General features: G+C 37.4%; 1 protein-coding gene across 1 annotated transcript; it reads right to left on the bottom strand.

Annotated features, from left to right (window-relative positions):
* Positions 1-1,735: 1,735 nt before the first annotated feature.
* Positions 1,736-27,751, bottom strand: WDR36 (WD repeat domain 36). The gene is made up of 23 exons (XM_065744242.1): positions 27,605-27,751; positions 26,773-26,800; positions 23,535-23,635; positions 23,000-23,117; positions 22,007-22,139; positions 20,235-20,289; positions 19,249-19,381; positions 18,105-18,280; positions 17,445-17,565; positions 15,652-15,717; positions 15,062-15,145; positions 13,456-13,610; positions 12,213-12,327; positions 10,881-11,046; positions 10,518-10,626; positions 9,730-9,809; positions 8,517-8,624; positions 7,124-7,221; positions 5,702-5,844; positions 4,981-5,097; positions 4,664-4,745; positions 3,639-3,826; positions 1,736-2,223 (listed from the first exon to the last, which is right to left on the bottom strand). The coding sequence occupies exons 1-23, from the start codon at positions 27,749-27,751 to the stop codon at positions 2,074-2,076; spliced, it is 2,673 nt and encodes an 890-aa protein (XP_065600314.1). The 3' UTR covers positions 1,736-2,073.

Here is a 27,751-nt window from a genome sequence, read left to right as displayed (position 1 = left end):
GCAAGTGCAAGACAGCAAAGGAACTGAGTGGTTGTGTCAACAGTTCAGGTCAGCCTGCAATTGCTTCTACCATGCCTGGACAACTGGGGCTCCCCATTTGAGCTGGTTGTGTGATCAATGCAATCCACTCCAAGTGGCATCAGTAGCATGACGGGTTGAGGGAACCTTTCCTTTGAACATCCAGCTCAGCACTGACAGTCGAGGTGCCAGGAGGAGCTGCGTTTCAGTACCGATTACTTCGGAAGCAGCTCGAACCCCCTCGTACGCGGCTAAGATCTCCTTCTCAGTTGGAGTGTAGCGCTCCTCAGACCCCTGTACGCCCGACTCCAGAATCCAAGGGGTCGGCCTTGGGTATCTCCAGGAGCTCTTTGCCACAAACTCCAAGTGGGACCTTCCTTCCCAGCAGCAGTGTAGAGGATGTTCTTTACATCCTGTCCCGTCCGCACTGGCCCCAGGGCCACGGCACAGGCTATCTCCTGCTTAATTTGCTCAAAAGCCTGCTGCTGCTCAGGGCCCCCTCTATCACCCAATAGAAGGGGCTCACAATGAGACTGTAAGTTTGGAACATATATTCTCCAAAAGCCCACTACACCCAGAAAAGATTGTGTGTCTGTCCTGCTAGGGGGTGGAGACATGGCAGTGTTTTTGTTGAGCACATCTGTTGGGATGTGAGATGCCCATCTTGCCACTTTATACCTAGGAACTGAAATGGGGCTGTTAAAAGGTGAGTGAGTTTTGCTGATCACTCCCTGTCTCTCTAGCTGATGAATCAAGTTATGAGTGGGGAGAAGGAAATCCTGTTAGTGCAGTACTGCCGTCTGCGCACTGTTTTTGTAGCAATTGGTACCTGTTGCTCTTCCTCTGGTAGCAACCCCACAGCATACAGATCACCCAACAGGCCAGGCAAAGCAGGCAGCTGCTTAACGTCATCTCTGCTTACAGCAGCTATTCTAAAAGCCCCATGGGATCCCTGAAGTGCCCCCTTCTGAAGTAATTAACACAATGTATACAAGGAGCCCCAGGGCCAGCCTCTACTGGATGCTTTTGCCAGTCTACCAGTGAGGCTTATTTCTGTCTCCAACATGGTCAACTCTTAGGAAACCCCAGTCACCCCAGAAATATAAATCAATTCTGTCCCTTCATGACTTACATTGTGCACCAGTGTCCACCAACCAGTGCCTTATATTTCTGTGGGTCCGAGGTGCCAAGCCATTGAGTCCACAGAGTTCAACACACTCTATTTAACATTCCCCTGTCCCCACACTCTCAAGCAGTAAAGTTTTAAGACAATCCCTTTTGTAAATTCCCAAACACCATTATCTTAAACCTAAACACCTACTCATGAAAAAAGCATTTGATTCAAGAAAAAAAATAAAAATCCTCACAACTGAAGGCTTTTACTTTGTAATTTTTGATCTCTAAGAAAATAATCTCAATTTTCATCAGAATGTGATACTACAAAATTAACTTAGAAACTTGACAGAAAGTAAATGTTTTTTTCCCCAATTCCCCACCAATTTCCATTCATTTGTGGCACAGGTAGAAACCTCTGCTTAGTAAATATAGCTTGGCAACATGAGAAGAAAAGTATCACAAGGTTTATGTAAACACATGCTGATTTCAGAAGAATGCAGATTTTTACAATCCTTTGCTTTAAACAGATATTTAGAACTGGTTAATGACTAAGATGCTCTCTGTTTTATTTTTGCTTCAATGTTACTGATTTATGTGTTTTGGTCTCCCATACAGGAATCATATTCCCATTTTTTTGGTTTTACATCATTTTTAGATTGGGAACAATGTGGAACTTCACTGAGTCAGTAGGTGTCAGGAACAAGTTCTTCACCAGAGGGTGGTAGGCAGGAACAGGCTCCCCAGGGCAGGGGGCACACAATATCAGAGTTCAGGAGAGCATTTGCATGTTACACATGTCCTAAAACACTCTGTTCTAGACAGATATACAAAATACTGCATAAGAACTGCCAGTATAAATACTGGAATTCAGGAACTTTGGCAAAAAAGATGTACTATTTTTCTGAGGAAATTTTTATGTAGTCAGAACTCTTAAATATTTTATAGCAAAGCACTTTTCATATATGTTAACACACACAGACTCTGATTGAAAAGTGTCCGCAAATGAATCCAGGTTTCCTCAAGTTGTGCTGACAGTCTGGATATTTCTTCCAGTAGGCTTGGCTCTGATGAAATAATCTTAAGATGCAACTGAAAATTAAAAACAGGCAGCAGTTAGTAAAATTAACACAGAAAAAAAAATCAGAATATAAGCTTCTCCAGTTACATTAGTGAAAGCAAAGTACTGGAACTGAATGAAGACAGTTCTTCAGTTAATTCAATTTAATCCCACCTCCCTTTTTTTTTTTTTTTTGCTAGTCTTTCAGAAGCCATTTTCCTCTCATATATTTAGTAGATAGGATAAGGCAGCAAAACATCTTACTAGATGCACTGATGCTGCTGAATCTATCCTAGTCACACATGTCTCTAGAAGACAACTTTCTCCTTTTTCCAAAAACTGCATCATAAACTCATGTTCAGTTTAGAAACATGAAAGTGATGCTCTAAGGTCAATCAGGATTATTATTTTAATTATCTGTATTGAATAAACCAGGAATAATATGACAGCACATTCCTAATGTTTTGGGGGATGTTTTTTTTTTCCTTATATAGTGTTTTCTTTATAGATAGTAACATCAGCGAAGCAAAAAGAAAAGCAGTATTGCAAACATGTACAGTTACTGTATTATTACAGCTTAATGGATGGAACAGTAATTTTCTCAGCTACAGCACAGATCTAGGAGTTTTGATAAGCTCTGAGTTGCCTTCTCTAGAATCTGTAACAAAATATATGATCTTGCATTTATCACAGGGGGAGTTTGTTATCCTGACGTGCTTTGCTCAACACATTTAGTTACATTAGCTTGCACCATTTGCTCTTGTTGACATAATTCTGTGTATTCCACTTAACACCAGCAGAAGAAAGAGACAAAGCATATGCACCTATTTGTCTGCCATAAAATAAAACCTTGAAATAATTATATTAAGAAATGTGCAGTTAAATAGATACCATCACATATCTGAACGTTTTAACAGCTTTCCCATTAAGTTGCAATGAATTGCTTTCCCACAGCTCCATGAAGCAGGTAGGAAGGTACAGCAGCATCAGACAGGTTTCCATTCTCTACAGAACCAGGAGTAAATGCTATGGCATTTTATCATGGCAACTTTCCAACTTCCACACATCTGGGAATAGTTTTTCAGTTCTGTGAAACTTAACAGCTAACAGAAGGAAGGCAGACCACTGACACAAGTAAACTCACACTTCCAATTTCAAGGGGTGAGTACAATAAAATTCTCATTTTACCTTTCCAAACATCGTGCAGTAAGTTACTCAAAACACAGATCTCAGCTCACAAATTAACAACCATTAAGAAATCAGACGTGTTTCAGTAACACAGCTAACAAATAAGAGTAAAAACCTGTAAAAAATGTTTGGTTAAGTCTTTTTAAATCCATCCCCTATAGAAACCGCTTAAGATAAACAGTCCTAGCAGAGTTTGCACAGCTTTTACACCCTTTCTCTGTACTATTTTATTCAGATCAGATTTTAAAAGAACACTTACCTTTAAAAATAGTGCAAGGTATGCCTGAGCAAGTTCAAAGTTGTACTTCTTTTTCAGCATCATCCCAATCATTCTCAGGAAGCTCAGCATCACCTCCAGAGAACCACCACCCTCAGGGGCCAAACTTCTCAGTTCTACCTCAATATTGGATGGTCCCAAGTCTTTCAGCAAATTAAGTGGAGCTGTATCTGCATTAAAACATAGAGCAATCCATTGTCATTAACATCTGCAGGAAAAAAAACACTAAGGAATCCATTCAGTGCAATTCAAAATATTTCATAGATAAGTATCAAGCAACAGCTCAAATCTACATAATATGTTTTAGCCTATTCAGAACTGGCTCACAGACAAGCTTTCAATAGCTGTCCATTTAAATCTCCACATCAGCTACATTGCCAAACATTTCTAAAAACCCCAATTTCAGTGATTCCAAAGCAGCACTGTGTCAATAAGGAAAACAGCAGCTACATTCAGCCTCACAGCATAAGCAACTGACTCTCAAGATTTAAAGAATTTTAATAGAAACAATCCAACAGATTTTCATCCTTTAAATAATATGTCCCTTCCTAAAAGTTCAAATTACAAAGCAACTACAATTAAAAGTAGGTTTGCTGAAACTTCAGAGAAGTAGCCTATGCATACAGAATTTGCTGGGCAAATCAGACTTTCCATGCTTCAATGAACCAACAGATTATTCCCTATCACATCAATCCCTTCCAAGTAATAAAGAGCATATTTTCTGGATGATAGCATCACAACCTCCAAGAATGTCTAACAGTCTTAAGAATGTCACCTGTTCCCTCTAAGCAGTTTTTAACCAGTCTGGCCCCATGCTGCTGACCAGCTTGATCTTTGGTCAACAGTGGATATGTACTCCTCAGCTTTATACCTATCAGACCATTCTTTTTGCCTTTTCTACAGTACAATGTGCATTTTTCCTTCACATACTGCAATTCTGGCATTAGAAATGAAACATACCAAAGCATCACTAGCTTCTATACATTCAGTGAAATTTCTTAACTTACATTCATTAGTGCTCAGGGCTTCTTCGAGATGAATGTAGAAATCAGATTTCTGTGCCAGTACTCCAATATTTACTATCTTCGACTAAACCATGAAAGAGTAAGTAAACATACATGAAAATGTTAACATTTTTACAGATGGAAACAGTTATACTCTTTTCCTTACGTGATAAAGGCTTACAGGAAAAAAAATAGCATTAACGTAAATACATTAAAACTAGTGAAGTCTATAGCAAAATTTCAGTTAGGATTAACAAGCTTTAAGATGTTACTGTAAAAATACACTAGATAAGCATTATTAAATTGAGGCTTGTTTTTACCTGTGCATCATTTTCATGCTCTGGAGCAGCATATCGGGGAATAAGACCAGGAACCGTTGGGATGAAGAAAGGGGCTGACTTGGGAACTTTTGGTGGTTCTCTTGGTTTATTTTTTTTCTGTTAATAAGATATTTGAATAAAGTCACATTAAGAACAAGTTGGAATTTTTATTGCCAAGAAATTTATCTTTAGAGTATCACTATAAGAACTGAAAAGTAAAAATGCAGAAAAACATTTTTGCTGTTGAATGTAAACTGAATATGAATATAAATTATTTAGAACAAATCCCTCAAATCCCAGAAACTGTGATAAGTAGTCTTTTGCAGTCATTGTGATAGGAAGTCTTTTGCAATCTTTTACTGCAAAAATCAAGGACAATATCTGAAAAGTGAGATAAGTACTGTGAACAGACAAATGCAGCTCATAGGTCAAAGCCAGACTATCTGGCTGTATGCTACTATTTTTTATTCATTTCCTCTTTTTCTGTTTATAGGAATGGCTGTCAGTGGTTTGGAGGCACTCAGAACAGATTTATGGACACTCATAAGATGCACTAAAAAGGAAATATTTCCCTTCAGATAGCTATTCTGCACATTGCACAAATCATTATGGCTGAAGTTACTGAACAGTTCTCAGACTGTAGCCTTTATTTTACCTCCTCCTTAAGAAGCACCATCCAGATACTATAACAGATAAACAATGGTGTACCTCATAATATTACCTTGATAATATCAAGACTGAGGAGATTTTTCCACCTTGACTCGGGTAGTAAGGATAGGGTCACCAGCTGCTCTCCCAATTGCTCTGGTGAGTCATATTCTATTATTTCATCACATTTGTCTTCATGTTCTGCCACATCCACATCTTTCAAAAACAAATATATTTTATGAACATACAACTTGTTAATTATTATAAATACAAACATGACTGTTTATTTTGCAACCACAAAAAAAGTGTTGCAGATAGTAAGATAATAAGCATAGTCAACATTTGGCAAGCTCCAGTAACAAACTATATAAATCCAGTGAAATACTGAATTATGGATATTTAACATGAACTTACTATTGCTCATTTAATTATGAATTTTAATGTGAAAAAATAATTAAATCATGAATAATTTTGGCTAAAACACAGAATGGAATAGACAAGACTGTAAAGGCTAATAAGATATGATATGTCTGCAAAGCAAACACCTTTGCTTTCTGCCTTCTTTTTGCATAATACTACACATCTGAATATCCCAGAAAAGCCTAAAATTACAACGCCAAAACATTACTTCAGAGCACCTAAACAGAAGCCTTACACTGACTTAAGACAGGAGGTGAATTCAAGGACCCTGCCAGTATCAATGTATAGGATTAAACATTAAAATATATGGGGGGGAAATCCTGTCTCTCTAATTTAGGTACCTGGAAAGAAAATGCGCCCAATTAAGCAATCAACAGAGCAGGTTACTTGTTCTTTTTAAGCAGTCAGTAGCTAGCTGTGTCCCTCCTCCAGCTGGAGAGCAAAATGTACACACTTCACCTTACAAGAACTGCTGAAATTTATCATATAAGACCTCCATCTAGAGGCCTTCAGATGCACAACTGTTGGTACTAAATCTGATTATAATGCTATTTAGACTTTCTTCCACTGGGAATTCAATACAGGAATGTGGCAGGTGAGCTAAAGCCAGTCTTCTTGTCAATGTAACGACACGCAGCACTGAAAGTACCATGGCACATATACAGAGAAAAAAGCTGTAGGGGAAGGGAACAAACAATGATCCTGACCCCAGTGCCAAACACAAATATTTTTTTCAAACACCTCTAATGGAGGTCATAACGGAAGGTAATTAAGGCAATCTGGGCTTAAAGAAAGCTATCAAATAGCACAAGCATTCTTATTACCCACAAAATCTACTTCAGCAAGTGAAGGTAATCAGAATATAATTCTGTATGTTCAAATGCAAAAACATGAACAGATGTTTCAGTAGACGTTAGAGCACAATGAGTATGCCAAAGTCTGCTAGAAATGGCAGAAAGAACATAAGTCCAGAAACAGAGTAATTAAACACCAAGTATTCAACAAGGAAGTAAAAAGTGTCTTCTATTTGAAATTCAGTATCAAATAAAAAATAAACCTTTTGCCTGAAGGTTACCTTGCAGAGGGCAAGTGCCAGGGAGTGTTATCACAGAGGGTTCATAGTCTGCTGGAAGGGGCCGTAAGGAGACAAGTGAATATAAAGAACGGTTTGACCTAAAAGACAGAAATTTCAAACCAATTTTCACGTGAATGGGAACTATTATTTTATACAGAATTCTGTCAGTGCACTGTAACTACGCACCAGATTCTCTAAACAGAAAAACATGAAATGAAATACAATGATATATACTGTCAAAAAGTCTGAAATAGAAATGTTATACCAAAGAATTATTGCCCAAGACTTGATATAGAAGTATGAAATAATTTTACTTCAATCAATGCCAATTTCTGCATTTATTTCCAATGGCAAAATTACCTAAAAAATCTTGCTTGCACTTAGTAGGTACAAAGTATTATGCAAATATAAATCATTCATCCTACTTTCAAATAATTACAGGGTGGTACTCGTAACCAATTTTGCTGAAGGCTGGAACCTGCACACGAGCAATTCAGGTAAGTGACTTTTTGCCAGAAATAACCTATGGTAGATAAACCTTTTATAATTACTCGTAACGAACCTCTTAACCACAGAAAGGTCTAACAAGTGAATACCCCTCAGGTAAACCCAGCAAAAGAAGGACACAAAGCTGTAGGAGCGTGCCCAGAGGGCCACAAAGATGATCAGAAGGCTGGTCCAACTCTCCTATGAAAAAGATCTGCTCACCCTAGAGCAGAGCTAGCTTTGAGACCTCCAGTACTTAAAAGGAGCTTATGAACAGGAGGAAGACTGACTATATGGTCTGATAGTGATATGACAAGAAGGAATGGCTTTAAACTAGAAGAAGAGAGATTCACATTAGATGTTAGGAAAAATTATTTACTCAGAAGGCAGTGAGGGACTGGCACAGGGTGCCCAGAGAAGCTGTGGTCAATTCCCAAAGGTGTTTAAAACCAGGTTGGATAAGGCCCTGGGCAGCCTCATCTAGTGGGTTGCAGCCCTGCCCATTGCAGGAAGCTGGAACTTGATGGTAATTCCTCAAATTCTTACGAGGAATCTCAGACAATTTTGTGTACTAAGAAAAGCCCTTCAGATAGTGACAATGTATAAGCAATATTTCAAAATGGCAAGAAAAAAGTAGTAGACTCGAAGAGACATTTTGGAAGGGCATAACAGGAACCATTTACAGAAAGAAACAGAAGAAAGAGCATTCAATTATCAGAGTGAGTACCTTAACAAGAGACTTAAAGACTTACAGCTCATAGCAGTAGAGAATACATTAGCCTTTTAGAAGAAAAGATGACAAAGCTCTTGAGATGATACTTTGCAAGCCAAACATATATTTGCCACAAAAGTGATTGAAAGCATTCAGCCCCACCTGAAGTTGTTTACAGAAATAAATATTACATACCACAAATAAATACCAAGATCATCCACGTGTGCTGAAGCTAGAAAATCTCCTGTAGGAGACATAGTAAGACTCACTGCTGCAGAGTCTAGCAGAAAGCAATCTATAAGGCTAAAGAGAGAAAAGAGAAATCTTTAGGCATAGAAAAAGGTTCATTTTGCTATCTAAATTACAACATAAATAGCATAATAGAAGTATTCAAATACACCACTATAAACTCAGTAAATGAGTGACGATGGGCAATAAATAACTCACCTCCATAAACCTTACAGCCATCAGCTGCAGCAGCAACTTTTATTCTGTCTCCTAAGACACTCTGAGAAATGTTTGATGAGCTATCTGTCCAGATCCAACTCCTCAGGCCCAATGCATTTTAGGGGCAATAGATTTCATACTTCCATGCAGCCCCACACTGATCTGAACTCATCTTTTAGTTTTCTGCCATTAGTTGTTAAATTCTCTCTCCTTAAGGTATTTCACATGCATTTGGTTAACATAAGGGACTAATGTACCTCCTGTGAAGAATGAACATTCTGCAGTATCTGCAGCGCTTTCCTTGTAATTCTAAGTAACAACAAAAATGGAAAAAAAATAAAATAAAAAAACACCCACACATTGGGAGTGTCATGTCCTATCTGGATCTCTGCTTGACCAGAATTTCTTGGAAGTTCTGAAGCAAAACTTCCATGTTTCTAAAATGAATTTAATTAAGAACAGGCTTCTGCTCAAAAAACAAACTGATACTTCAGCATAACAGAAGTAATCCACCTTAAACAATCTCTTGTTATTCAGAATACCCTACTGCTTTGGGACAAACAAGTTCACACTTTTTCATACTTATATGAAAACTCTGAATTTCATAATCAGATCTTCAGGGCACTGTTATTGTGTATTCCCTGAAAAAGGCACAGAACCTGGCCCTCACCAGTGATTTCAGTGTTCAGCTACCTGAGAACTTGAAAATAACATAGTGGTTCATGTTTTGTCCATCAGGCTCCTGGAACGCAGGCAGACTGCTTCCTGTTACAGAGGCTAGATGTGATGACCAGGAACAGCGTATCACTCTACTTGCTGCTCATGTATCAAGATAACATAACTCAGAATATCATGAAATGCAGTTTGGTGACAGATGATCAAGTCAGAAGGCTTTCTGCCCCTCAAGGAGACAGGAAGGAGTTCATAACATATGTTGCTATAGCTCTTTCAACTGACTCACCATCCAGAGGGAAGGTCCCAAGTCTTAATAGTACAGTCCATCGATGAAGTTATTAGCCAACGACCATCAGGACTGAAAGTCTAAAATAAAACACTGTTTTAGATGACTTCCAGAGACAAAGATAAAATGATCTGGTCATAAAACAAAACTGATAACACCTTATTAAAGAGAAAAAAAAGAAAAAATATTTCACAACAGGCTTAAATGCACTGACAGGCTACATATAGCTTTACTTGAAAGTATTTTGGACCTCACTTTTATGTTAATGATGAAAACCACTTAGCATAAAACTGAAGAAATCAACTGCTCACTTCCCAGCACTAAGAATTAAATCAGACACTAATAACAAAGTTTTTCAATGAACACTGCAAAACACAACGACATAAATCATAAAATAAGGAAGTATCAGTGTGTTGCATTATCTCAGGTATGTTTTCACCATGTATTGACCTGGTTCATCTTTTGAACATGTATAATTCAAGACTAGCAAAATTCTGCATCTCAGACTGTCTTTCACTATTGTTGATGCTTCATTTAGTTAAACACAAAATTAGCTTCTTGTAAAGTTATTATAAAATGCCAAGGTACCCTAAAAATATGTGACTATTTGAACAGAACACACTTTAACATGAAAATGAACACTGTCAAAGCTGCTATACTATAATTTTACTGTTCAGAGTTGAATATAATGCTCAGGGACCTAATATTTGCATAGAAAATCCACTGCATTTAGAATGAATAAGGTATATGTATACATAACTTACTACAGAAAATGAGTAAAAAATTACCATATCATTAATACGTCCATGGTGTCCTGAGAACTTCCTAACAATCTTCCTAGTTTCTATATCCAAAACACTAATGCCAAAGTCATCAAAGGCAATTCCCAGAATGCCACTGCAAAGAATAAACAACACATACATCAATGAATACTCAAGAAAAATGAAAACAACTTACTAACCACACTTTAGGATATTTTTATCCTGAATTAATCTCAGGAGAAAGAGGACAACATACTTCAGTCTAGTAATGTGATTTGTACAACTAGCAGTCTGTTGTATTTCAATCATCAAGAATGAAATCTTCATTAGAGTATTTGTCACCCAGATTTTCATACCTAGAGTAAAAAATATGCATATGAAACATCTTACCTATCTCTGTGAAGCAGAATTCCACTTGGAGAAGAAGAAAGATCAGTGGAGTGAACTAAATCTTTAGCTTTGAATTTCCAAAATTTAATTAATCTGTCACTTCCAGCCGTGATTGTCAACTGGTTTAATCCATCCACTGCTACCCCTCTAATGGACCCCTCATGAGCTGGAAATCAAGAGTTGTATTTCAGAATTTAAACACAGTTTAGAAATCAGCACAATAGCAACCACTGTTCTGCATGGCTTTGCATAACTACACTAAGTTGAGCTGTAAACAAGTGACGAATTGTCTAAAGTGACCTAACAAGAGCAGTCAAAGTTTATTATTATTATTTAAAGACAGTACAGAAATCAAATATACAAAAATGAACTTGTTTTCAAGTACACATTCAGGCAGAGGATAGAATAATTCAAATCGCAAAACAACAGATGCACACAGGTGAATCTGAAGTTTAACCTTCATTTCTGCTTTCAATTGGGGAGCTTTTTTTTAATGTTAAATTTGAAGACTGTTTTTCTATCATTTATTTTTCATCATTATTTCCATGGAATCTGACCACTACTCTGCACAGAACTCACTGCTTCAGGTCTTGCACAAAGTATTTTTCTTTTTTTTTCCCAAGGAACTTTACACTGCAGTGTAAAGGTAATACCTAACTCCTTACACATTTTATCTCCTAATCTCCATCTGGGCTTTACTTTCTTATCCTGCTATTATAAAAGACAACTTCAGGCTTCTTAAGCAAGACAGCTTTCAAAAAACACAGCAAGTTCGGAGGACTCATTGGGATTCTCTCTTTGTTTCTATAAATAGAAACATCAGAGTATGAAGGCCCTACTGTACATTTCAGATTTAGAAAGCAGCAGCAAACACACTTGATGCGAAATATATACTTAAGCAACATTAAAAGGAGATGTTTGAACACTTATCACCCACAAAGCCCTAAGTTTGCAGCTGGATATTCAAATACCATCAAAGAATTGGAATTCCTGTGTAAAGTACTCTTTCACTTTTTAGCAGGGAACAAGAAGCCAAATACTTGAGATGTGACTATTTCAAAGGTATCTATGACCCCAGGGTCTCATTTTAGTTCTAAACATTCTGGTAACTTTGTAGACTAAAACCAGACACAGATATAAAAACCAGCAGGGATCATGCTCTGAAGTGGTGGACATAAATTACTTCCAATTACAGTACAAGACAGAACAGCATAGGGCACTTACAGAAACAGAACGAACTCCCAAATTCAACTCAGAATGTAGGCTACATTCCATAAACAGAACACAAAGTTGTTGCTACTCTGTTAAGAGTCTGTCGTAAGAAATTCATACCTCTTTCTTTGCCATAGCGTCCTCTGTGAATGCCAGACTGCATGTTATACACATCTACTTGTCCTGTTGACATCCCAATTACAGCAAAGTTCCCACACGTGGTAATATCAACAGCCTTTCAAAGGGAAGAAAAACCTATGAAAATAATTCTTAAACTGTCTTATTAGGAAAACTGTTAGGAACGTTAGCAAAATGGATTAGGAATGCTTGTATGTTTTCATTAGACTTCAAAGCAAACTGCAAGGAATAAATCTCTCAAGTAGACAGAACAGATCTTAAAATAAGCAAATTGGCAGCAAATAATAAATAAGATGATGCAGGTTTATAAAGGATAGCAAAATAATGACTTGGTGACTCCTGTTTTCTCTGAAGTCATATGTAATAACATCCAAGTTGATACCTAAATGAGTAACCTACATAAACAGTGCAACCACTAATTCAGTAGCTACCATAAAGACAAAGCATACCTGCTGGCACTCTGCATAAACATCAGCCTTGACAGTGGTTAACCAAGAGAGTAAATTCAGAGTTTAAGTTGTAGGAAACAGAGAAACAATGGTCTAATCTCTCTCAAAAGAGATCTAACTATTAATAGAAAGCAGGTATTTACAGCTGAGCTCACCTACCACTTAACTGCTATGCATGAGGTCATAAAAACAAAACACATTGTAAAATAAACAGTGTGGGTGCAAAGGAGGTGAATTATATGTGCTACAGTAACTATTTGCATTGCAAATTGGTAAATCCTCAGCAAACATTTATGTGCATTGTATTGACTGCTTGACTTCCACTGCAGTCAGCTCAAGCTACAAAAGCATTTTGAAGAAAATATCTCATCTGCAATTTGAAAATACTTTCTACGTGTTGTCAGGAAAAAAAAACCCACATTTTCAGCAATTTCCCTTCAGTTTGATGATATACAGCACAAGTATATCATTACTGATGTTCAGCTGAATCTAAGTCACTTTGATGTTTCCCCTTAATTTCTCAGTCACCTATCTGTCTGAATTCAAAGATAAAAGGTGCAATTAACCTGCAAAGAAAAAAATGCATTTACAGCCTTTCTCTTAAGATTACAAAACAGTTACTTAAGACATACTAAGACAGCCATCATAAAGAACTCTGAAAAGTAACTAGAACACCTCTAAGTAAGAGCTTTTTCATTGTAAATACTGCTTCTCTACCAACAATTCAAAATAGCACTGTAAAGCTGACAGTATCCTAATTGAACTAATAAACTTACTGTTGCATATATATCAATGGGCTTGTTTTTGCTAAATTCTTCTGGCCTCAGTTTATGAATTCCCATAGAAGTTTTCTGATAGTTCCAGGTCGTACAGGTTATATACCCTTGATGACAGGCAATAATACCATCCCAGTCGTTCTGATGAGCCACCTCTGCAATACAATACACATTCATTTTGGAAACAATCACTCTAAAGTCAAATAACCTTTTCTTTTTCTGGTATCTTAAGACACAGTATTTTGAAATACCCTCAGATAGAACAGTAGATGTTTCCTGCTGGACCACCAAGGGCTTATTCAGAAAAAAGAAAGAAAACCCAAAAACGCATGTTGAAGTTGTTCACTTACCACTGTAACTGAAATACTAACAAAACAACAAACATTTTTTCACATGCCACATTTCAAGTCTCAGTGTGAGTCTATGTGGTTTGAAAAGCATATTTACACTTCAATGGTTTGATTCAACTGTTCAAGCTGTACACATTTTCAAGAGTACCCTAATGTTTTCTAAGTTTCTGAAACAGTGAGAGCCACTAGTTTAACCATTTAAAATCTGCTCTAAGCTATCCTGTGTTACCTAGCAGAAGCCTTTCCTGCATTTGCAGGAAAACCCTTCCTCTGCAGCTTAGCGGTAGAACTTTAAACCTAAATATAATCAGTCATGCAGGGTTCTAATAATGAGCAAGTTTGCATTTTGCACCTTCTTCTGGAATTAATGAAATCAAGAAAAAACTTTCAGATCTCGAAATTGATAATTCTACACCTTTAAAAAAATAAAGCAACAATTAACAAACAGGTACACACCAAAAGTGACAATATAGCAAGAAAGAAGCAACTCTAACTAAAATGTACTTAAACCAATGTTTGATGTCTCCAGACACATGCAGGATAATTCTTCCTTAAACTAATCAAGCAGAAGATCTAACATTCATTAACAAACATACAGGCATTTTATATATGAAACTTTCCAACAAGTAAGCATCATAGAATTCTGCAAAACATAAATACTATATTTAGTAAAAGGGCTACATGATGTCCTAAGTCCAAACCTTTCAACACAGGGGACACTGAACCATAGTTGGAAAACAAAGTAGCTATCTTTAAGATAAAAACATGAAGATGACATGCCTCATTTAAAGAAAAATCTCTTTGAAAAGGTACAGATTACTATTATTCTGCTTCTAAATGTTAGACTCTCTGAAGTACAAATGACCTGAGTAAGTGAAAATTGCCTTTGAACAGTGACTCAAACATGGAAACTGGGGGATCAAAAGTTGCTGTTGCAACTAGGCTTTCCTTAGCTGATAAAGATCTCCACCTCCCTAAGTGATAATTCACTAGCCAAGATTTTGGCATTCATCTTGGAAATTTTCAAGACAACAACTTGTTAAACTGGAGATATTTAAAATATACTCCTATTTTGAAATGTGAGAGGAGTTTATCAGATAACATGCACTTCTGAATTGCATTCTGTGGCTCACGAAGAGCCAAAGTCTCAAAGATTTCATCTTGACAAAGCACAAACTTTCAATGTATTTTGTGTCTTGAAGGTTAAAAGATTAAATAACGATGCGATGAGCTGTCATATATCACAGACTACTTACCTGAAGCAAAGGCTGTGATTGGTGGAAGTGCCATCGTATCATACTGAAGACCCTTCTTTTTTGATTTCTTTTTGTTAATTGAACCTTAAAAAAAGTAAGTAAGTGTCTCAATCTCAAGGTCAGACCTTAGAATACACCTTCAAAGAAGGTTATTCACTACATGTAAAGTCCCTATTAAATTCTGAAAATTCTGGTTTTCAACAAGCACTGATGTTCCCTACGGTCTCATAATATGAACAGTGTCTTGTCAAGTTTCATACAACACTGAGCTAACCAATCAAATAAATTCACAGATGCAGCAAAAAAAGAAAACAAAACAAAAACAAATGAGGGAAAGGGAGTTAAAACTATAAACATCACCTAACATTTTATACATTTTAAATACAAAAATAATGCCAACATTTCCCATAGTGAAATAATACGCACTGTTACAAATTACTTCTCATCAGCCAAACACTCCTGAGAATATCAGGAAGGACTGAGTTAGCAGATTAATTAATGTTTTTCATACAACAGTTACAAGTGATAACATCTGTTTAATAAATTTCAAGTTTTTTCAACAGTATTTGTACTTCCATTGAAACACTTACCATGTCCTAAACTTTTATTGAATCTTTCATGCACTGTTGAAAAAGACTGCAGTGTTCCATCTTGACCTGACAAAATATTAGCAAAAAACACCAAAGTGCAAAAATCAACTTTCTATTTACTCACAGGTTATCTGAACAAGAAAAGCATAAGATAACCTCTCAGAAACCCGTAGTAACTTAATAAAATTCTTATTCAAGAAAAAATAGAAGTACTCTATAAGTACTGTAACAAATGAAGCCCAGTTTTCTATGGTCTATATTCTAACCATACCTTGCACACAGGTGTTTTTTTAAATTTCTTCTGTGTTCAGCTCCTTCCTTATCACTACTTTGCCCTTCACAAAACCTAACTGCTGCAAGCTTTCTATCATTACTATCTTACAAACACTGTTCTGTTCTTCAAATACTCCCACAGTACCTCCAAAACTTTCCCACGACCATGTACTACTCAGTACCAATATTCCTTTCTTTATCCCTTTCTTCTCTACCTGAGATGTTCCACATTTGGTCAAGAACTACACCTAAGTAAGCCCGTAAACTAAACAATAGAAAAAAGGTAAAGGCAGAGCTCTCCATCTCCCAGCAAATAATGTAATGCTAATGGGGCTTCCCTCCTCTAGGCAGTGATCAGTATCCACAGAAATCTCAGTAATTCAATCTAATAAAGGGACAGAAGACAAATATGGCACTGGCAAACAAAACAGAACACTATACAGGGGAAGTAAGGACAAAGCAGAATCAGAAACTAACAGAAAATGTAACTGTACAACATGCAGAATAAACATCACTTTATTTGAAGGTCAAAAGAAATCAGAAAACGCCATTACTAGGGAAGAAAATTATTCACAGTAATTCATACTTTAAGAATCTGAAAGACAATGGACTATTAGAACTCAAACACGTTTGCATGTGCATCTGTGTAAAGCAGAGAAATTCACCTGCAGAGGCAGGACACAAGATTCTTCTGCTCTCTCACACTCCTCAGAATTTTCCAGTCCCTCAATCATGCCTGTGGGCTAGTTCTTCCAAGTACGCTCATGTCCCTCTTATATGGTGGGGCCAAAGGTAGTACACCAGTGTACTGCTGAGTGGTATTGACATTTGTAAAAGTGTAATGTTTTCAAATGCTGCTCATGTAGGCAATCTGATTACTTCAGAGTGATTAAAGATTACATTAAATTTCTCTTATTCCATTTTGCAACTGCTCTGGGCCACCAAGTATTCTGAGCTAGTACTTTCCTCCTTAGCAGTCTATTAACTTATTTTTAAATACACTAGTTTCTAAGGAAGGGTAGTCTCTTACACACTCGCAAGTTATTATTGCTATCAAGTTATCTTGGGAAGATATATATATGAGTTGGGGAGGCATATTAGCTAGTGGGAAAAGTAGACTGGCTCCTGCAAATTAATAAATAAATTACATTGCCTGTTCTTTTATGTCAACAGAATTGACATAGTTGTTAGTGGTTTTTACTTTGATTAGCTGATGGTTTCTAAGACAAAAATGAAACAGTTTTATTTGTCAAACACAAACATAGACAATAAAAGCAGCTTCAAAGTCTGTCTGTTTATAACTACTTTTCAGCCCAAATACTGTTGCATGTTCTTCCAGGGAAACCATGAAATAGTCTAATGCAGTAACAGTGCTATCTCCACTCACTAATCACTTTCTATGTTTCATAATATATCTCCTGGGTAATACACAATTATCTTCTACATTAATAAAACAAAACTCAGTAAGCTCTGTGTGCTTTCATTGCAACATAAAAACAGACAATAGTAAGAGTTCATACCTGCACTAAGAATTTGCTCTCCATTTTGCCCATGGTATCTAATTTTTGTTGGTGGTGCACTATGTCCCATTCGGCTTCTCAGTACACGTCCTGTACCACCAGGTCCATCAAAAATCCACACCTGCCACCCCACAAAAAAGAGAAAAATTAGGGTGATAAATATTGCAGTGGGTAAGCTGGAAGCTGAGCATACTCCACACACTGGCATTCACATGTGATCCCTAAACTCTGGAGGTTTACAATGTAGCAGCTGACTGCTCCCCACTGATCAATATGCCACTCTACTATATCAGAGAATGCAAGGTACAAGGGATATCTAGCAACTGCAACAGCTAATGATCCAGAATACTAATAAAAACTAAAAGAGATATAGATTTAAGTTAATATTTCAGGATATAAATTGTGGTTTAGGAAGCATGGGTCCAAAGCTTTATACTTCAAGATTATCATAAAGTAATCAATGAAGCAATGGCAAGGCACCAAAACTTTAGACTGCTCCACTAACAAATAAGCTGAGAGCCAGCGACTGAAATTTGTATCTCTTGAACATTACCACTTCAATCCAGGGTATACATTAACAGTCTTCAGAGGTCTACAGGATTAAAAAAAACAAAACAAAACAAGACACAACACTGTAGAGCAGTAGTTACTAGAACTTACCCTTATGGCATTATCAGCACCATTAGTAATAAGAAGTGGCTCTCCAGGGACAAATGACATACCAGCTACTGCTGTGGAGTGAGCATTTCGCATTTGACTAATTAGTTTCTTCTCTTCTAGATCCCACAAAGCTATGTGTCCAACTGGGCTACCAGCTGCCATTACTGGGTGTCCATCTGCTCCAAAAAAATTTTTGTTTATTTTTTTTTACTTTCAGGTCATCAGGTCCCTACTTACATCTCACCTCTCAAAACTGATGCAAGGAAAGGCTATGACCACAAGAAACCAGTCATTCTCATGCTAGTCCTAAAAATGCCTTAACTGAGATATTCTAATCTTTCAAACAGAAAATAAATGATGGTCACTTATAAAAGAAGAAGGATTTATTTCATATCAGAGAGAACCAAATATATTCAAGGTTTAGTAGCCAAGATAAGCAGTTTTCCTTGAAAGCATGAAAGCTCTTAAATTCATTAAAATTATTCTGTACCCTAGTTTCTTCCTCAAACTTACAAGCCTTCACACTTCAGGATGACAACCACTGCACTACCTCAAGTTAACAGACTTTTTTTTTTTAACTTATTAAGTTTTGCTAAAATAAATTTTAGAAGTTGATAACATTTACTCAAGTACTCTAAGTAAAATTATAATTTCACATAAACTCTAATTTTATTTCCTTGAAGAAGTAGAAGAAAACACATAACACTAACTTCCACAAACAAGTAATCTAACACTAATCACAATATTCTGCACTAACTTCCATTCATTAGTCACTCAAGTACTAACATTTGAACTTATCTCCACAGAGAAGATGCTTTTGAGAATTAAGTTTAGACATTAAGTCAGCATACTGATAGCTCTGCAGAAAGTACAACAGCAGTGTACTGCGTTAGCTCTTGGCACATTAGAAAACAGTTTACTTTTCACTGAAAAAATGAGTACTGTATGGCATGCCACCTGGGCAGTACACAAAAAAGTGCAAGGGAACAGTCAGCATGATGAAAGTATATATATATATATATTTTAAATAACTCTCCAAAATTATCTGCAGCCTTTGAAACTATAACTTTCATTCCAAACTTTGTTTCTGAAATGCTTGTTCATAATGTTTTCCCAAATTCCATTTAGTTTTACAAATACCTACCTGTACGAAAAGATATTGCTGTGATGGGGCCCCAGTCTTGTTGAAATTTCATAAGAGTTTCATCAAACTTAATATTATGTATAATGATATGACCAGATACAAGACCGACTGCAATAACATCTACTGCTGGGGCCTGAGGAAACATTGAGAGACAAGTGAAAAAGCTTGCCACCTCCTCTAAACACCAATACTAGAACAAATAGTAAAGGTGTCTTCAGAACCCCTACACCTGTATTGCCATAACCTAGGATTGAGCATTTAATACAAGAAGAGAGGTGCAAGATCTGGCACCTGCCCTTTGCTGAACAGAACAGCTACATTTTCAGAAGTTTCAATTTCTTAGAAAAATATTTCAAGTTCTCAGTAATCCTGGTAGATCAATATATATATAGACACACAAATACATTTAAAAGTTTCACACAAGACAACTGCAGATTGTTTTCAGAGGTGTTAGTAACGTTTCAAACACTACTACTAAGTTTTAATTCATTTTTGCATCTAGAAAAATAAAGCAATTACAAAACTTTGCCTGAATCAATACAAACCTACAACTTAGTACTTTACCTGATGTGAAAAAATTCAAATAGCAAGCAATTACCAGTGTCACTAAAGTTAACACATTAGCACCTTTTCAATACCTTGTTTGTTTTTGTGAACTTATGTAATTCAGTGAATAAAGCCTACAGAGGTGACGAGCCAAAAATATGCAAGATGCTAAACACAACAGAGCTAGGAGTGGCCTTCAAGTCTACTTCTCTTCAGTATCCAACAAGCTGTAGAGGGTTATTTGTATGTCTTGAAAAGAATACAGATTACTTTCACTGATGCCATTTTAAACTAAAGTACCTTGTCTCCTATTACCTAATATGCTGTTGGGTGTTACCAGCACACCTTGAAAATAATACATATTTCCATTTTTTACTACAGTATTTTGCCTCACATTCTTGACCAGTTACCTAAGAAAATAAGATAAAAAAAATACTTACCTGTGCGAGAGTTGTGACCCCCAAGCCCCATCCTGGAAATGAGTATAAGAGCTTGCTGGAAGACAAACAAAGCCAAAAATAATGAATCAATTAACTTTTCAGAATTTTCCATGTTAAAATGAGTGCTTTTCAAGCACTTAAACAAGCATGTCAGTTTTTTGCTCTTAAATACCTCTCAGAAGAAAAAAAGAAAAACCTACTAAGTTTCAGAATAAAAAATTCAGTAATTTTTGAACAAATAAATGCATTAATTCTTCAAAGATGACATGATTACAAACACGAATACAGAGCAGGACTAAAATGTCATTAGTTGCTCCCTGTACAATTCTCCTTTAATCACAACTCTTCAGAATTCCTATCAACACAGAAAGCAAGTCTTGGGTCAGCTTCTAATTAAAAAAAAATAGATATTTCATTTGTAGAGTAACTCCACTGCAAACTATTTATAGTACTATTATTCCAACACTGTTCTTTTCACAAATATAAATAGTAGCATCAAAGACAACCAAAGTAGTCGCACAACACTTGAGATGAAATAACTAAGGCAATATTTAAGAACAGACATAACCAAAAAATCTTTCCTCTACCACTGAGATAGTTATTCTTAAAAGACTGCTAGCAGATACCTATTCTCAACTCTCTCTCATAGGTTCATAAGGTTGGAAAGGACCTACAATATCATCTAGTCCAACCATCCTCCTATCACTATCCCTATCCAACTACTAAATCAAATCCCTAAATCCTAATCCCTCTCCTTTCTTGACAGAGGTTACCAAGGCTTTCTCTCAGTTTTACAAATTCAGCTTTTATCTAATCATGCCAATACGTATCCACAAAATAATCTCTGGAGGGAACAAACAAATGGAAAATAGAAATTGCTTAACCCACCAAAGCTGCCAAAAAGGCAGTAACAGTTATGTAAATTCTTATACAGCTAAGCAAGAAACCAAGACATTTAAGCAAGATATTTTAACATCTGGGATATATAGTGTCCTACATGCTGTGACTTGCTTTAAAGAGCAAAAGTAACATGAATAGAAACATCTACTTTTCTGAACTTTCTAGGTTATTTCTACTTCCTGATTTTAATGGCATATACTGAGTTTCCAAAATATCTCGATGTTAAAAAAACAGCTTTACTTTCACAGAACATACATAGTGTGTATGAGAATACAAAATTTAACTACACAATCTGAGATAACACCTATTTGCAGCATATATATTAATAACGCAGCAAAAGTTAAGCTCCCTCTAACTTCCATGAGTGAGAAAGCAGTTGATCATAGTAAACATGACATACTGTCATCTGGACAGTGTTCAACTGGGACATGTTCAGAGACAACTACATGTCTACACATCTCTTTCTTAAGTCTACAGATAGAATGCTAATCACCTCTGCACTACCTGCCAGCAGTTCCTTGGAGCAGCACCAACCAAAGGGAGGTAGGAAGCCTGGACATGCATTTACTATCATTTCAACTATTTTCATGGGAAAGCTGTGTGATTCCAAGAAATTTATATATATATATACATACAAGATTCCTGAACGACTCCTGACATTCTGCAGACAGTAAATAACACGCAGTTTAAATGATACCAGCATGCAGGGAGCAGCAATGTTCTTTGTGCCTGAAGACAGGCCAAGTGAAAACTTATGCCAAAGTACTGAGTAAAATATTCCATGTTCAAAAGCTACCACACTTAAAAATATTAGTTGTTGTATCCAGAACTGCTCGGAGCATAAATTACAACTAAGACAGTAAGAATCTTACTTGGATCTTATATTCCACAGCTGCAAGCCGCCTTGTTCACTCCCAAGGAGAATTTTATTCAAATAGGTGCTTGGATGTAAAATTGCAGAAACTGCAAAAGTGGCCTTATCAAAATCCACTTGAAGATACTCCTCTGCAAAAACAAAACAAAGCAGAAAAGAAATGATGGTAGTACAATGGTAGTATAGCTAACCCTGCAAACCTCCAGCTTGTTACCCACTGACAAATGTAAAAGGTAAAAGAAAGCTTAGGACTGGTGTTAACCAGGACTGGTGTTTCTGCATTAAAGGAATAGCTAATGTATAACAGGACACTCTAAGTTTGTTTACTTTGTAACATCTGCTGGCTTGAAGGTGTATTTTTTCCTTATAAGCCTCCCTAGCACAACAAGGTTGGCAAAACTGAAGTGATTCATATCTTTCTGAAGGATCAGGCTCCTGTCTGAGCACAACACCTCATTTCATTAGCATACCTTTTATTTGTTATAGCAACTTCAAATCACTACAGCCTATTTGCAGCCATTCTCATAATACATTCTAAAGAAAAAAAAAAATCAGGCAACTGAAGCAGGATTCCACAAGGCACTACTCAACAGTGTAAGATGCTGACACAATCAGACTGATCATGAGAATTAACTCTTTTCCAGACTGATAAACATCAAGGAATTACAGGATTTCAGAGATGGTGTCAAAGCTACCGTACCCGAAGTCTTTAACCAAAAATGTAGTATCAATAAGGTACTTCTATAAAGCACATTTCTTTACATGTATATGGAAAGTTAGAGAGTACCTACATGTGCTGCAGAATCAACCAATGAAAAATTACTCTAGGATTATGACTTCAAATTACTGCTTTAGTAATAATGTTATTTCAGAATGTTTTTCTTTTAGAAGAATAAACTACTTTTCAACATGCACATTCACCTTTTTAATTACTGAAAGTTTAACAGTGTTATGCTATAGTGTAGTAACAACAATAAAAATTGTCGCTCACCTTCTGACTGTATATCCCAAACAATAAGAACATTACCAACGTCCACAGAAATGACATGATCCCCAAAAGGCTGCAGAAGGTGTATTTCTGCCTTGTGACCTTCATAGGTATGAACTACCTACAAAATTTAAACAGGAGTGTTTTCAGTATAAAACGTTCAGGAAGCATACAAATGAGCAACAGATGTAAATAAAATAGATGGAAAAGCCACACAACTTTAAACAGAAATTATGTATAATTTGGTTTTAAAAACTATTTGTTTGCAAGATATTTAAAATAACCTCTAAATTATTTATTTAAAAATCTATTCATTGTTAATTCATTTAAGAAACTACTGAACTACTGTAATCAATATATAAAGCACAGGTCAGCCATCAAGAAATCTGTTCTTACAAATTCCCATTTTGCGCTATTTAATTTCCTACATTAGAAGCAATAAAAAGATTTCTAAAAATTGAAGGTAACAAGCAGCTGTGGAAATACAAATTTGCAGAAACTAATTGTACCACCAATGAATAAGCAAAATCTTAAAAACCTCTTTGTTCCTGGCGATAGCATGGAAAACATTGCCACATGAAGCAAATATCAACATTCGGTCTGCTGCCAAGCAAGTAATGTCTTGTAGCAAAGCATTGCCTGTAAATCAAACAGAAAAGTTCAACAGGTTTCACCTTCATAACCAAAGAGAAAGTCTGACAGTGTGTTTGTTTAGCTTTATGACACACTGATAAAACTGCCTTATTATAAGTGTTCCTATAAGAACACATTCATTCCAGATAGCACTATGTTATGACATCTGGTAACAACAAGATAAGTAACATCACACTGTGGTTCTTTCATAAAGTACTGAATTATTACTTCAAGTAAAGACACACGTTAACTTCCTGAAGGCTTGCAGATAAGGTGTCCAGCACAATACTTTATACAGACTGTCACAGCCATACAGCCTGCTGGAAATACTTGCTACACCAAAGCCTCACAATTTGTAATGCCTATTAATTTCAGCCTTTCCTGGAACCTATGAGTTTAAGTAAGTTTGTCACATACTCCTGCATTTCTTTCTTCTAATAACAGCTAAAGAAAGAGACAGCTTACTGTTTTAAGAATGTAACTCACTTCCCACATATTGACTGGCTGACCAGTATTGCTATCAACTACTTTATTAGCTTAAATGGCTAAAAAAATTCTAAGCTCTATACAATGTTCAGTATAAGCTGGCGTGGTCTCACGTGATAGAAACCTAAAAAAAAAAATCCTGGGAAAACACTATTGGTGAACAAATAAAAACAAAAGCAAACCAGAGCACAAAGAGAAACTTGGATCAAAAATGAGTCACCATAGAAGCTGGCCTACGATGCAAACTTAACTGATGACATAGCACCCCATTCCACACACTCCTTTGTACTCTTTGCTGCACTGAAGCTAGAAGTACACTGAAAAATATAAATAAGGTTGCACTCTACAAGAGGTTTCATTTGTTTGAACATGCTAGACCTCTTCCAATACCTCTAAAGCTATCCTAATCCTAGGCCAACTGTACTCAGGATTGCATCAAGAGAAGCATGACCAGCAGGTCAAGGGAGGTGATTATTCCTCCCTACTCTGCTCTTCTGAGACCCCATCTGGAGTACTGCAGCCCATTCTGGAGCCCCCCAACACAAGAAGGACATCAAGGTGTTGGAACAAGTTCAGAGAAGGGCCATGAAAACAATAAGGAGGCTGGAGCAACTACCCTATGAAGACAGGGTGAGAGAGCCAGGGCTCCTCAATCTAGAGAAGAGAAGGCTCCAGAGGGGATCTGCACAGGGGGCCTATTGGTACCTGAAGGAAAGCTGGGGAGGCTCTTTTTAGAGGGGCAGGTAGCAACAGGACAAGTGGAAGTGGTTTTAAACTGGAAGAGGGTAGATTAAGACTAGATATTAACCCTGAGGGTGGTGAGGCACTGGAACAGGTTGCTCAGTGAGGCTGTAGTTGGCCACTCCACGAAAGTATTCAGGGCCAGGTTGAACATGGCTTTGAGCTCTAGTAGGAGCTGCCCCTGCTTATAGCATGGAGCTTGGTAAGTCTCTCCCAACCAAAATCATTCTATGATTCTAAGTTACAATTTTATTTATTGTGATGATGTAGAGATACAATCAGGTTACAGAAATCTGGTACCCTGCAAAGGCGGAGCTTGCTTAGTCCAAGACAGTTTAAGTACTGTGAACTTCTGTGCGAGTGCGTGTCTAAGATAACATCAATAAACAACAATCACTCATCAGCAAGGCAGATCATTCATTTTCTCAATCACAACTGTATTTTAATATCTCAAGTTCTGTACTTTAACATCATATTTCACAAGAAACTGTATATCACTGTCTATTAACAGGTATAGCCCACTGAAAAGGATTTCACAAAACAGAAAACATCTTTACCATTTGGTGGGCTGAAGACATATGTTTGTTTATAGCCTTATGTTTTCACTGCTGAATCTGGTCCCAGCTACATAAGTTAATTCTCCAATTTATGGGCGCAGCTGTTACTGAAAAATACTGGGCTTTTATGAGATCCATGTAAGAACTTCATGAAAAGCTGAAAGGACAGTGCTCATGTCACTGAATCACCTAACTTTCAGCTAAGCATTTCATGTATCATTCCACTCAGCTCCTCTCAAAGCTAGATTACAACCCCTATTAATCAAGTTAGCTTTAATTACACCCATATGAGTCTTGAAAACTTCTGGGAAAGTATCTCCCTGAATATCTACATCGTACTGTAGCTCTCCCTCAGTCAGACACACTAACTAATCACCAGCCATACGCTGCGAATTGTGGCTGTTGCCCCTCTTTATACTGTCAACCACCACCCACACAAGTTCAGCTGACATTTTTGCAAGTATCTTTCCAGTAATAGGCTGCTTCTTGTGATTTATCCCCTCACCAAAGCAGATCCAGTTACTTCAACAACTCTTCTTCAGCCTTATTCCTCAGCCTGGACATCGCAGTCTACATGTGGTCTCATCAGCACAAAGTACAGAGAAACAAAAGCTTTTGCAAAACTGCTGGTTGTCTTCCTAGCTCAGTACAGGGTTTATCTTATTTGGAGTGACTGCATTGTTGGTCCATGCTAAGCCCAGCAATCAGCACAACTGCAGTAACTTGTCAGCAGGGTGCCATGCAGGCAGTTAGCTCCTGGCTTATTGTTCTATCCAGTGTGCAGCATTCTCTGCTTGCCTTGCATGCCATGGTTTCAACTGGTTGGCCCTGACCCAACACTTCACAGCACCTCCCCTGACTAAAGCTGAGATTGTTGGTGAAGACATTGAACGTATTTACACCTAGGGTATGCTTTGTCGCTCACTGTTAATTCTGTGTCAAGCCATGCTTTCCTGTCCTTAGTACCCAGCAGGCCAGCCCATTCTTAACACTGTTAAGATTTTTACTACCACCTTCTGTGATCCTATAATTATTTTCCTTCAAGTATCTGTAAAAACAATAAAGAGATGGCAATAACAGCTTTAATTGATACTCATTTCTTTAAAGCCTAGGGGTGGTTTTGGAAAACCCTAGGCTTCTTTGGAGAAGAGGTTCACAAAGCCTATCTCTAAAAGAATTAAATCATAGTTATGACATCAATCCTGTTTCCAAATGAACAGGTGGTATTTCAGAGAGTTCCTCAGTGTAAATATTAACAAATATAATTCATTTTGCCCTTTCAATATAAGAGTTGATGCAGCTACTATTAAAAAAACAACAAAAAACAACAACCAACAATAAGAATACATGCATACTTACTCACTGCAACAATACCAAGCTTCTTCACCTGCAATGAGAAAAAGGCATTTTTTAGTAATGAATTAGCTGTAGACAAAATTCAAAATTCAAGGAACTAACCTTGCTCAGATTAGGAATTTGCATGTCTTACAAGAGAGAAAAATAGATTTCCATTAGCTTATAACAGTGTCTTAAGGTGAAATCCACAGACAGCAGCTCAGAAGGCAAGGGACAACTGCTGCTGAAAGACAGCCATCCAGCAAAGTCTACATTAACATGCACAGAACTAAGCACGCACTGATATCCTGCAGTGTTTGGACAAATCCGTTTTCACATTATCTCTAGTTCTACTTCACTCCGTATTTTGTCATAATCTTATCTCTGCTCCACAGAATTAGTTTCAGTGTTTCATCAGCGCCTAGGGATGTTTGCTGCTAAACTGGCTCAAGCTCTGCAAAGCAAACACTAAAAAGCTAGCAGCAACACACAGGCAAATCTACACTACACAGTCTGTCGCAAAACACAACAACTTCATACGCATGTCCGCAATCTGTAAGTGAAAGAAAAAACCCACAACCGCATGACATGCCTTCATCCCACAAGACTGAATCGCCTTCACTTCCGTCCCTACGGAAGTCACGCTTCGCAGCAACCAGCGGAGCGCTCCTCAGATCGCAAAGCGCAGTGTTAGATCTGCAGGGAGCCGCGCTGCACCGCCAGCAGCGAAGATCCCGGCACACGGCAGCGTCCGGCCCGGACAAGGCCCCCACCCGCCGCCCCCGAACACCGCGGACCCGGCCTCCCCACCCCCCTCCCAACCCCGGCTTCAGCGCGGGGGCCGCGTGCGACTCACGTTGTAGGTGTGGACGCTGCGCCCGACCGCGGTGGCCACGTAGAACTCACGGTGCCGCCCGTGGTAGCGCAGAACGTGCGGGACGTGACCGGAGTAGAGGCCGAGAGCGCGGAACCCCGCGAACAAAGCGCCGCGCTCCGCCGCCAT

Source organism: Cyrtonyx montezumae, unplaced genomic scaffold, assembly GCF_038088225.1.
Source record: "Cyrtonyx montezumae isolate F1298 unplaced genomic scaffold, pur_monq_1.0 scaffold_30, whole genome shotgun sequence".
NCBI lineage: Eukaryota > Metazoa > Chordata > Aves > Galliformes > Odontophoridae > Cyrtonyx > Cyrtonyx montezumae.
The sequence above is the reverse complement of the archived record's forward strand: the minus strand, read 5'-3'. Positions and strand labels throughout refer to the sequence as shown.

Coding starts and splice junctions, on each gene's coding strand:
- WDR36 (XM_065744242.1), bottom strand. CDS start 27,751: ATGGCGGCGGAGCGCGGCGCTTTGTTCGCGGGGTTCCGCGCTCTCGGC. Junction 23,636..26,772: donor GCTTGGTATTGTTGCAGTGA/GTAAGTATGCAT, acceptor TTTGATTTACAG/GCAATGCTTTGCTACAAGAC. Junction 20,290..22,006: donor CTGTGGAATATAAGATCCAA/GTAAGATTCTTA, acceptor TTTGTCTTCCAG/CAAGCTCTTATACTCATTTC.